This window comes from Halyomorpha halys, unplaced genomic scaffold (genome assembly GCF_000696795.3).
Source record: "Halyomorpha halys isolate HHAL.00 unplaced genomic scaffold, Hhal_1.1 Scaffold58.1, whole genome shotgun sequence".
NCBI classification, from domain to species: Eukaryota; Metazoa; Arthropoda; class Insecta; order Hemiptera; family Pentatomidae; genus Halyomorpha; species Halyomorpha halys.
In genome coordinates this window covers 48,784-61,583 of record NW_027110919.1, presented here as the reverse complement: position 1 = coordinate 61,583, position 12,800 = coordinate 48,784, and the positions used below count along the sequence as shown (strand labels likewise).

Below are 12,800 nucleotides of genomic sequence, written 5' to 3'. Positions count from 1 at the left end.
TAATGTCTAAACTGGCCACGTGCACGATAAGGGCTCTGCCTAGACGGTTAATGGTTCCCAGAGGGTGCATACCCTCTGTTATCTATATGTCTTTGTACATTTCTTTAGATCTGTTGCCGACGGGTTTTTGCCTAGGTCCGGCGGTATCTTTGGCATGCCGACAAAGGAAATTATTTTAAGTTAAAAAACTCCAGCTGGTGCCTCTCATACATATCACATGAACCTTTAAATGATGCCAATACATTAGAATGATGAGCCAAGAGGAACACCAATCAAGAACTCAACCATCAAGAATAATTATATGACATAGTTTTACAGGATTCTCTCACTTTGAAAATTTGTTCGGCCTTCGAAGGCGCAAGCGCAATTACAGAATCTTGGTTCTTGACGGGGAAGGGACTATCGGTATTGGGATGGAACTGTAAAAAACGTGGAGCAAGTCGAAGGAGGATATCGAAAAGGAAAAATCCAAACATAACGCGAGAATCTGGTACATTGTGGAAATAATCGGAATTGGGACGATCGTTTATCGTGGAGTCAGCTCCAACAGGGGTAAGGAGCCTCAGAGATATGGGGGGTCATTGAAGGAAACAACGATTAGGGTTCACAACATAGTCAAAATAGAAATTATTAAGGAACCAACGAAACGGGGAACTGTAAAACCAACAACTCAAGTTTCACATGCCGGAAGATAAGTAAAAATCTGGAGTTTTTTTCATATATAGAAATTTGAGAGTTTGGTTTCTTTTACTTCTATTTCTGTAGGAGTTAGTATTGTAGCAGTGCGATGAGTAAATAATTCTGGTGTATGTAGATGTGACAATTAACATATGTAGAAGAAATTAGCGTTTTATTTATTTTGTTGGTAGAAGAGCAGAAGTAAGATGTTTTTTTTTCTTTCGTTTTTGTCATTTTCAGGAAAGTAGCAGTGAGTGTTTTAATTTTATTTTTATGTTCACAATGGAAAGTGTATATTTTAATTCTTTTTTGTACATAATCGTGTTTTTCTTGATGATACATGTTCATAAACTGATAGGGGGGAGTTATGGTAGGACAAGGCCTATATTCAGTCTTAATCTAAACTCCCTTTATAAAGAAACAGAGATAACATATATAAGCGGAATTATGGAGAGAATAAAGTTTGTATTATTTCTGTAAGCGCACGTGTATGTCCGATTTTTTTTTCCCGTTCTAAATACTCATAAGTTAGATCTATATCTATATTTCCACATATATGCAACAATACATAACGAAAAATCAATAGTTAGTGAAATTATGTTCGGAAAAATGTAACTCAGGAATCATCATACATAAAATGTAGAAATCATTTGAGTGACCCAACAGAAATTATTGAGGGTGTTCTCCAGGGAGATACAAACCCCTTATTATTCTTTTAATTTATCGCGGATATAGACACGTTTTTTCAATGAAATGGGGCGCATGGAATGAGGATATTGCCATATGGAGAAATTATGGCCCTTATTTACGTGGATGATTAGGTCTTTATTGGGGACTCAGTGACCGATATTAATTGAAACCAAATATTTTAAATAGATACTGCAAATTAAATGGCTTATCCATTAACATAGAAAAAACTAAATTGTCAAAAATTATAGGGGTAGGCCTAAAAGAGGCAAAACTGTATAATTCGAAGGGAGTATTGTTGAAGAAGTACCAGAATATAAATACTTTGGTATAGCGTTTGGCTCATCGGTCTCTTTGACCGTGCGATTAAACATAAAGTATCTAAAAGTACCTCAAGGATCGGGGTGGAACTGAGTACCTGCGCGAAGGCTACAAAAATCTCGTGGGATACTTGGCAGAAGCTTAACGGAGTTGATTATGTTGAATTGTACTCTCTACACTGTACCTATTAGGGCCTCGAAGCACATAGAGGAATCGGAAAATATAAAAGTCTCATCCTATCGTTAGTCATCTTCTATGTCAACTACCTTACCTTTATTAACTGAACATGCATTGTCGAGGCCTTCTGGACAAGCAGAATAATCAAGAAAATAACCCACCTAGACAGGGGGTTGGGTTGCCCCATAAACAAATAGATTAATTATAATTATTATCTTCATAAAACCATGATGCATCATCATACATATAGATATCTATTAGCGATCAAATTAAAACTAGTTTAATGTACTACTATAAAGTATTTTATATTTTTAGAAGTAGTTTTCATAATATTTGGCAAAATAAATTCACAAAATGTTGATTTCTAGTTGTTCAAATAATATTTTTGATTTATGAAAAAGTATATCTCAGGAAAAATTAGACATACAGATGTCTGCCAGCACTCAAATTATATCTAGTTAAATGTACTATAAAGTAAATTATGGTGAAATAACTACCTTTTTTCTCTTATTGGGCTCTTGGACTAAAAGCAGTATATCACTAGGGAGGGAGGTGGGAGGGCGGAGAGAGTTAAAAGGAATGGAACTATATCACTTTTACAGGTATGTAATGATATTCACCATATTCATAACATTTATAGTTTTTTTTTTTTAATTGAAAGCTAAAATAAATTTACCTCATGTTATATATTTTTTAAAAATATAATAGAATATTTACAAATAAAATTACATTTTCAATAAATAAAATTATTCTGTACCTATGGAGACTCTTTCCAAGGTGTCAAATCAAGTTGTGGTAGCTCTGAACATGGCACCAGTTGGTTACTGAAAAAAATATACAGTCAAAATATGAATATATTTCAGCTGAAAAAAATATATATGATACAGATATCTCAAGTAAAACTTTGTTATTAACAAATAAAGTTTTCTTATATTCATTTGTTTTGATAATTGCGTACAAGATATGATAGTGTTTTTTTATAAAAACAATAGTTTAAAGTAATATTTTACTTTTTTTTTTTCATGAATTTTTTTCTTTTCTTTTAATATTTCATGTCTTTTGGGAATGAATGAAGGGATTTTAATAAAACAATTTTTTATCATAAAAAGTTTTTAAAAGCTTCTTTATGACCTAATCTCGCTGCAGCTAGCAATGAAAAAGTCATTGGTCCTTGACAAAGCCTCTTATACACTAAAACTGAAATTTTAACGAGGTCAAAGGTAAATTTTGTTTTTGTAGGCCTATAAAGTTAATAGAAATATTAGTTATAACCTTTGCAGAAAGAACTCTTCAAATATTTTAATTTGAAAACTTTACAGGGATTATAATGTTGATGCTTTATAATCAATTCTTTGTAGCAATTAAAGACACAAATTAATAAATTAGCTTAATTCAAGTTTACAATCTGACTTCTAGGTGTAAGGGTTTATAAAAAGTAGCCAACAGTTCATAGTAGAAATAAAAAATATAATGAACACAAATAGTGCTTATACTACTACATACTAAATAACTTACGATGATATTGGCCGATAAAAAACATTTGGTTGCATATTAATGATGTTATCTCCATTACGACAAAATATCAGAGATAATCTTAGTTTTTGAAGTTGTTCATACTGTGCTGTAAATAAGTAATGACATAATATATTTTTTATAAATACATAAGTTAATGGTTAAATAATTATAACTAAATACCGAATGTATACAAGAATCATTTAATTTATTCACTAATTAACAGTTGGCTCTCCTTGATTGCAATGATATTTAATCAGAATATTTTACAAGGAACAGAATCAAAATAGGATAAATATTAGAGAATAAATAAACATTTGTAATCCAACAACTTAAGTTCCAAAGGGTTATTTATTAAAACTTTATTATTTTTCTTTCAAGAAATTTATACCTTTTTATTACCTTTATTCACTATCTTATCAAACAACATTTTGGGCTTCTTTTCCCATTATCAAATTCTAAAATAATATTTTATAATGTACAATATTTATAAGATGTACAATTAACATGCAGTTACAGTCAAAAAAATTTTACATTGCATTTTAATAATAAGTTTCGAAACATCTTAGATTTGTAAATTACTACAAATTAGTTAAGTGAATGTATATATAGTTAAATATAAAATTATTGGTATGTTAATGTGTAAAAAATTTGTTTATCAAAATACAATATAAAATTTGTTGATTATTACGGCATATTAATTGTACAACTGATAGTAAATAATTTTGTTTTAGAACTTGATAATAGGCAGAAGAGCCCAAAACGTTCAGATAGCATAATGAATAAACAAGTAAAAAAAAGTTACAAATTACTGAAAAGAAAAAGAATAAAATTAGAGTATAAATCCGTTTTGAGAATAAGATTTTACTTTAATAAATTTGATATTTTTCATTAGTGAACATTTTTTCATCAAAATCAAAAATAAAGTTTAGGTGAAAACCAAATTAGGACAAACCAGTTGTTAACAAAATATCAGATGAGAAGGCTTATTTTACTTAGCACTTGTTAGTAATTATGAATGATAAGGTATTCATGGATGTAAGTATTGATTTTCTATTAAACATATTCAGTTTAGAATGCTTTAAAGAAATAATTAAGGAATTACCAGGTGTAAAAGAACCAGCTTGATCACTAAATTGATAATAAAATCGATCTCCATTTCTCCATCTCACAAACTGTTCTCCTAAGATACATTGAAAAGTTGGACCTGTTAAAGCACCGTCGACATGGTTTTCCATTAATCCAGCTACATAGAACTCAACATCATCTACACTTGCATAGTACTCAGCTAATAAGTTGATATTCTAGACAAAAAAAATCATCTCATTATAAGCCAAAATAAAATTATTTATTAAATATTTTCTTAACAAATAGTATATAAATAAACTAATCTTAATAAATTTCAATAGGTTATAAGTAAACTCATTACTAACTACAAGTTTTAATAAATAATCAGGATAAGGGAATGGTTTTCAGCCTGTAGGAACACAACAATTGGATGATTATTGCAAGGTGGCCACGCAGCAAATGAAATTTAATGTACACATTTTCTTTTAGGAAACTTCTTATTTCATATTTTGCTGAATGATTGTTTTAAAAAAAAATTATAATTTTCAAGTTATCAGTAGAAAACTGAAAAAATATTTAACAATTTGTATTTTTTTTCTATTTTCATTATCTAGCAGGCGACTATAAACATTCCAAAAATTACTGACCTCTCAGAATAGCATTTATTATAAGGAACAATTTTGTGTATAGAATGTATTCCAGCTGACATGTTTTCCTACTATTTTTGCAGTTTTTTAAGTTTCCAACTTATAGGGTTTTCAAATTGTTTGAATAATCCAACCAACCTCCTGCGCACCCTGTTCACCCAATACCATCTAACTTAGTTACCTTCAAGATGACTCACAAGATTTGGGTCAAAACCCACATCTAATAAATGAATAAAAAAATGACTGTCCTGATTATTTTCTCTAATAGTCTATTATTTTTTTCTGTAAGATTAGTAATTATTATTACTTGAAATTAAAAAAAATGATGTATATTTATAGATAATACTACTTTATAACCTATTAAATAACTAACAATGTCAGGTAAACATTTATGAAGTTAGATTGCTATGAAAAATAATGGGGTTGCAACAATATTTTTTAAAGAGGGGTGTAGGCGCAGGCTCAAAAAAATTGGAAATCATTAACATAAGGGGATAAATATAGAGGCAAGGTTGTGAGTTCGAATACCCTTCCCTACCCGGTTTTTTTTCAAACATAACATTATACAATATTCACTCACAGCCTCCCCCAAGCATTAGTCAGGCATGTTACCCTACAGGAGGAACTCACAAAAATAGACGTGGGAGTGATGAACCCATCCATCCTTTGAAAAAAACACGTCAAGAAACATAGTCCCTAGTACATCACGCACGGCCTTGGACTTCCACGGTCTGTCGCACCAATAATAATAAATAATAAAGTGGATAAATATACTGTAATATTAAATATCAGTTCATTTTAACAAACTATTATTTAAAATGTTGATAAACATAATTATTTAATTTCCAATAAATATTCAAGAATTATCTATTTGGCTAATAAAAATTTGATAAAATGTAAATTATGTGCAAGTTAAAAAAGTTCCTGAAACTAACCTCTGAACTGATGACATCACTGAAGTCTGAAAAATTTGCTGCTCGAGGCAGTCCACATGCTACTCTGTATTCATTGTAAGGAGGTAAGCCGTGATCTCGACCACGTTGGATATCAATAGCTGCAAGATCACTTCCATATGGAGCTTCTAATCTAAATAATTTATCTGTAATCTATAAAAGACACCATTTTAATTTTTTTTACTACATTTGAAGACCATAGGGAAAAACAGTTATTGTCAAAAAACATGATGAATACAGGTATGGAATAAGTTTTTTTTTTCATGTTTGACCTATAGGAATATAGGTGCTTTCATCTCATCTACTTTTAGCCATCAACACTTCAATTTCAAAAAATTGTGATCTCCTGTTCTTTTCCCCATAGTCTCCATTTGAACAATTATCATTGTTTCTGTTTACCAATTTCATTACTTAATATCTTTGACAGAATCATCACCTGTTCAGAAAAAAAATTGTTGAATTTTAAAGACCTTTGGGTTGTTAAACCCCTAATGAAACCATCCAAAAATCCAGGTTGTTGAATTATACTTGGTCTAAAGAACCAATCGGATACAAACAACGATGTAAATGGGCATCTGCTTTCTTTTATTAATCTGAAAGAACAAAAAAAAACATAAATTCTGAGCGGAAAAAAGGAAATTAAGTATAGATTATCATATTAATAAAATGCTATTAATCCTTCAAAATAAATCAAAAATTGAAGTAATTGATGTGTATCACTGTATTTTCAAAACCATATACTAACTCCATTGTTGAAGGAATTAGGTTATGAAAAGCTCTGAATGCTGCAGCTGTGAAATCATTAATAGATGTAGGATTCAGCAAAGTTTCATAACCATCATATAATTCATCAAAATCATAATCTGAAATTCGGTTTCTACTGGAGTAGTTCCGTCCTAAACACAAATACATTATTTAGTTTTATTACAGTGCTAATTCATAAAATATAGGTAGGTATGTATATATATTTTATCTAATGGATAGTTTATCAACTTTACAAAATTGAATTTTAATAAGCAAGTAATAAGGTAAGTAAAAGCTTATGGCACACTAAGTAGAATGCATAGATAAAAAAAAAAGTTAGAATCATTTTTAAGAGATAAGATATCAAAAGAGGAAATGAGTGGTATGCTTAGAATTTTTTTTTTTTTTTTTTTTACAGAAATGGCTTAGTGTAAAACTACTATGTTGAAAAGAAGTAAATAGAAATGAGAAAAATAGGTACAATAGATGAGTAACACAAAATAAAAATTAAATTAAATACAGTAAAGGAACTTAATGTATGAAAATCATATTTTACTTTATCCTGTTTTATTTTTTTTTTCCTCTATAATTTATCATCTACTTGACCACTCTTTAAAATTTTCATTTATACTTTTTTAATATACATAAGCAAATAAGTAAGTCATATATAAGTTTCTGATTACTTATACTTTTGTATTCCGCCTTTTATTTATTGCAACTATACATATTTTTTTTACTACAGAACCACTGTCCTCACAAAATCCACTCAGTATCAAGAAAGAAAAAAATATAAAGTGCCAATCCAGGAATTATGAAAATAAACTGGAGAATATAATAAAAATACAATTCTAACTAGCCCAGGAGATAGATAATAATATATTCCAATGCATTACATAATGTTCAAATAATTGAATAATTTTTTCCCACAGACCATTGCAGGTTTCTTTTTTAAAAAACAGATCATCTAATTTTAATTTTGTAGTCCTTGATATAACAATAACTAATTGTAATGAAGAATTTACAAGTGCGAGTAAATATTTTTGTCATCATATATACCCAGCTAGAATTTAGTATGTAGCACCAGTACTTATACCACTTCTTAACAATGTGTACCCACTAACGATTTAAAATTTTAGTTAAATCTCACACGTGGAGAAGAAAATTTATGTAATATATACTATAATAGTTATCAAATAATACTTTGCCTTCCTGAAAAGTAATACTACACCCAACATAACGATTAAGAAGTCTGTGTAAGTTATCCGTTGAACAGCAGCAACCACGATTCTTCTTGCTTCTTGATATAGCCTTTCATCATCCCAATGAGGATTCAACGCCAAAAGTTCAGTACATAATTTATTATGTTCACGTAGAAATACTATATGAATTATGGAAACATCTGTGTTTTGATTTACCCGTGAATCTCCTATCAGAAAAAAATGAGAATACAGTTATTATAGATTTATGAATTTATATATTAAAGAATTTCAACAACTCTAACAAAATTAACCTGCTAGGTAACAAGTCTCAGTGTCCATAGATACATCACAGTAATGTGTTGCATTTGGCACATTTGGAGGGAATATTCTCCCATCTGGAGTTCTCTGCACAGCAAGTTTACCACCTGTTCCATTTCTGATTAGATTTGCAATGTAATCGGTAGAACCATAAATAAAAGAAGCATCTACAAAGTGTGTTACCATAGCTAACTGAAAAGAAATTTAAAAATGACAATTTACAATAATTTCTGTTTTGTGAAACTTAAATTATAATATCAAGTGTTTCATGAGATAGTCAAATAGCAAATAAATTTTTTTTTTTTTTTCGACCAAGACTCCCATTGGAGTCCTATACTGCCTAACCATGGTTGGGGGTCAAAGTTCTTCATTTTGTGGGACCGCCACTCAATGAAAAAAGTCAATGTCCCAGGCCGGTTTCGAATCGGCACCGCCAATAGACATCAAATTGGTAAGACTGTGCCTTAACCACTGAGCTATGGGCGGCCCAAATAAAATATTCTATTTTATCATAAATCAAGTCTCATGACTAAAGAATTATTATTCTCTATAGCATACCTGCTGCTGTGGTGTAAGACTACATCCATAGTCAGTTGTTGTAACAGATCGAATGAAATTTAGACAAGTTTGGTTGAATCTGTTAAAATAAGGATCGTTTGCTGGCACTTGAATAGGCATACATTGGGCTGGAAGTTTTGTGACCATAGTGGGGTATGTTTTGTTAGTACAACATTGAAGATCTCCTAAGCTACTAACTATAAAAATTACATAATACTTTAATATTAATAAAAACATTTTTGAGGATGCACAAAAGATAACAAATTGTTAATAATTAAAAGCTGACCATACACCAATAATCTTTTTTTCAGTGCCCCAACTAGGCTAGGAAGGAAGGACACATACCGATTCCAGTCAGAGCAAGAGGGTCAAGTTTTACTCATTTAATGAAACAAAAATCAACACTTACATTGAAGATTAGAACTAGAACCATAACTAGTTTGAGATATAATCAGCTCAAAAAATTTTAGGTAATCAGTTATCACTTGAAATCTATATTTTCAAACTGTTATTGGCATTATTGCTTGCAGATAAAGCATACTGTAATCCAGGAATTATGCTTGAAATTGATATTATATAATAAAGCACTTTGTCCTAATATTATACATATATAATATTAGGCATATTTTAGCATAGTATTTTGAAACAGAATGATTTATAACAGGAACAGAGTAATTTTTTTAATTTTTGCTATTATATAGAAATAGGTGATTGACTAAGAAAATACTATACCAAAATTTTTTTAAATAAATTAGCAAGAAAGTTTGTATGGTTAGAGGGATAAAGCCATTTAGATAATGCTGATCAGCATACAAAAAAAAGTGTTAGATAGAAATGAATCATTTTGAGCATGGATAAAAATTATAGTCCCTTATTTCAGAACAGTTGAAAAAAGGCTTTTTCTTTTTTTTTAAATATTTTATTGAGTACCTGGTAAAACAGAAATATGAGTAGTATCATGAGATATGATTTGGCCCCATTCCATTACTATTAAAGTATTAATATGATCTGGAGTATTTTTATTAGGCAACAAACCATTCCTTAAATATCTAACATCAGGTAATGGTCTTCCAGTAACTGACATTCTCGGTTGATGTAAACCTGCAATGGTTGTTTGCATAGTGAAAGTAGTAAACATAAAAAAAAAAAATAAATAATAAAATAATACTTACCATCTTGGTATAAAGCAGGTATCAATCTGACAAGAGCAGTGCCAGTTAACCCCCACTGCGGAAATAAAAGATTATTGCATGATCCATTGATTGTCCGATACAATGAAGTTCTGTTACAACGTATGGTTGGAATACAAATGTCAGCAATATTCTGATCAATTATTTGTTGAAACCTTGTCCCGGGAAGTCCTGTTGAAATACTAAAAAAATTGTGATTTAAGAAATCTTATAATTGAAGAATAATTATATTGAGTTTCTTGATATTTACGTTGTAGAATTTTCTATTTCTGGAAGGAAGCTTGCATTAATATTTTGCCCAGTTCCATACATTTGCATGACATCCTGCAAACCACCTGTTATATCATTTAAGGTTTTCCAAAATGAAGTAGGCCCTTTTCCCAAACTTGATTGATAAGAATCTTGTAAATTAAAAAAAAAATACAGATGTTGAGATAAAATGTATGTTTATTAAATCAACTTTAAACAATATAATTTATTTATAACAACTTACAGGCCTTTATTAATAAAATACAGAATGCAATGTAAATGTTGTTCATCCCTTTAAATGTAATGTAGAAACTAAAAGAAAAGTAATATATCCCTGTCCCATTTTAAAAATTTTCCTGTCACTTATCAGGTTAATAAACCTTTCAAGCCTATGATTATCAACACTTTCACTTATTTCATTCAAACATTCATTTCTACTTAAAGTTTTAAAACAATCAACATGTAAATATAGTTAACCATGAAACATTAATATTTATTAAGAAAAAATTAATTTTAGAATAAAAAATATCTAAGAAAGCCAAAAGCATTTAAACAGAAGTTAACACCTGGTAATATTAGCTACAAATTTATAACCTATTCATAAAAAAACTTCAAAATCTTTGTGTACCTATCTAATTTTATGTGATGAAGAAACCATAAATTTTTTTATTCAAGAAAGCTCTCCAGCATAAAACTTGCACCAATGTTTAATTTACTGAAAATTAATGAGTTGTTCACGGTATGTTCTATTTTTCATTCAACATACTCTTTTAGAAAATGTATATAGTTTTCACTTTTAATCAGTTTCCTAACCAGCCTAGTGAAACAGTAGTAAGATTAAGATACATTAAATCATTTATTGCTCAATAGTTCAATCCTTTAAAAAAAAGCAGCTCTTTCACATCTTTGTTAATTCTGTCTATCCATCAGGTTTTGACCTCCCTCGTGTTAATGTTATTAGAAAACTTTGGTAACAACAAGAACTAGATAAATTTATTAATAAGGATCAACATACTTCGTACTAGATTAATAAGAGTTTTTTTTTCTCTTGGCTCTTATAGACCTTATATATCTTCTTAGGCCACCCAAATCAGCCTTCTCCAGGCCTGCCTATTTTGGGCTACTGCTTTCCAGTTTGCTGCATGTAGCTATGTCACATCTTTGTTGACTCTGTCTATCCATCTGGTTTTTGGCCCCAACGTGGTCTGTTGCCTACTATAGTGGCATTCATTGTTGTGTAGAGGTGTCCTAAAGGATTGCTTCGAGCCACATGTCCCGCCCATCTTAATCTCCTTGCCTTCATATCATGAGATATTGACTGACCAGTCTCTGCAAGATCTGCATTGTTAGTTCTTCTCCTTCATGTGTTAAGGCTCTGATTCCAGATCCCTCCTCTAATTAACTTTAGAATTATGATTATAGTAATTCAGAAAAATATTTGTAAATCCTGACTTATCATGATAATTATATGGAATTATCAACTACTTTATAGATGAATATTTGAAAACTCTACTTTAAATGTTATCGTTAAAATGTTAACATTACTAACATTATTACTAATAGTATTACCCTCAGTGCCTTGCTATGAATGTATTTAACAAATGTGAACCCCAGAGGCTTGTATCAAAGTAAAGAGTGTAAAGTGTAGTTAGACTCCACAAAAACTTAAAATTTGATCAAATTTTTAAAATAAAAGAAGAATAAAGAGAGCACTGAGCATTACTTTGCATTACTTTTATATTTGTCTATAAGCATTGACCAAGGGTTTTATTGATTCTCCAAAATTCTGGACATTTTCTTTATCCAGGAAAACTGACTCAATTGGTTTTAATCAATGGAGGTAATGGAATATGAGATGCAACCATTACTAAAATATTTATGATTAATATAAGCTGAGATCCTTATCCTTATCCTCTGTACCAAACAACAAAAGAACTGAACATCCTAGAGAAACTGATCTGATTGGTTAAATCAACAATGGTTAAATTCATGTTTGTGATGCATAATTATGGAAAATGTTATAAGTGATTATTGGAACAAATGGTATGAGATAGAAGGATGCATTAGGGTGTGTGGTGTTTAATATCACATAATAAAAAGCATTACGAGATACACAGATGCAGACAACAGACACAATGGTTCAGATTCATGAGTATACTAATAAATTCAATGTTTACAGAAGATTCCAGACTTCAGGACGTGATACCTTCCTTGCTTTTAAAGCAACATCCGGGTGATAAGGGCTATATCTGAATAGAACAAAAACCAAGAATAGGATATCCAATTCTAGCACTTTGGCAGGTACTGTTCAGTTTGGCCCATACACCTTTGGACAAGAAGATGAATTTGTTTACTTAGAGTCTTTAACTGTGGAAATTGAGGGAAGAAAAGTTTTGCTAACTGATGTTGATTTGGATCAGAAAGACAAATATATAGAAATATCTGTCAAGAACAATCAAATTATTGCTGTATAAGATGTCAATAAGACCAGTGCTAACA

General features: G+C 30.1%; 2 protein-coding genes across 8 annotated transcripts in view; one reads left to right on the top strand and one right to left on the bottom strand.

Annotated features, from left to right (window-relative positions):
• The window catches only part of LOC106692485 (peroxidase), a 39,579-nt gene extending 28,791 nt beyond the window's left edge, over positions 1-10,788 (bottom strand). For 3 of the 4 annotated variants that reach the window (XM_014438453.3, XM_014438454.3, XM_067049012.1), the window contains exons 1-13: positions 10,546-10,787; positions 10,303-10,453; positions 10,035-10,234; positions 9,793-9,963; positions 8,863-9,059; positions 8,298-8,496; positions 8,016-8,213; positions 6,789-6,939; positions 6,480-6,636; positions 6,026-6,196; positions 4,481-4,679; positions 3,379-3,484; positions 2,621-2,687 (exon numbers count right to left, since the gene is read on the bottom strand). In XM_014438453.3, the coding sequence (XP_014293939.1) occupies positions 2,621-2,687; positions 3,379-3,484; positions 4,481-4,679; positions 6,026-6,196; positions 6,480-6,636; positions 6,789-6,939; positions 8,016-8,213; positions 8,298-8,496; positions 8,863-9,059; positions 9,793-9,963; positions 10,035-10,234; positions 10,303-10,453; positions 10,546-10,591 (2,013 nt within the window). In that variant the 5' untranslated portion in view covers positions 10,592-10,787. Of the gene's footprint in view, positions 1-2,543; positions 2,688-3,378; positions 3,485-4,480; positions 4,680-6,025; positions 6,197-6,479; positions 6,637-6,788; positions 6,940-8,015; positions 8,214-8,297; positions 8,497-8,862; positions 9,060-9,792; positions 9,964-10,034; positions 10,235-10,302; positions 10,454-10,545 lie in introns of those variants that run through there. The other variant, XM_014438456.3, reaches the window with a different exon arrangement.
• Positions 10,789-10,857: 69 nt separating this feature from the next.
• The window catches only part of LOC106692449 (muscle M-line assembly protein unc-89), a gene marked incomplete at its 3' end in the record, with an annotated part of 50,276 nt that continues 48,333 nt past the window's right edge, over positions 10,858-12,800 (top strand). For 3 of the 4 annotated variants that reach the window (XM_067049008.1, XM_067049009.1, XM_067049007.1), the window contains 1 exon segment: positions 10,882-11,040. In XM_067049008.1, coding sequence (XP_066905109.1) covers positions 11,027-11,040 — 14 coding nt within the window. 4 annotated transcript variants of the gene reach the window in all.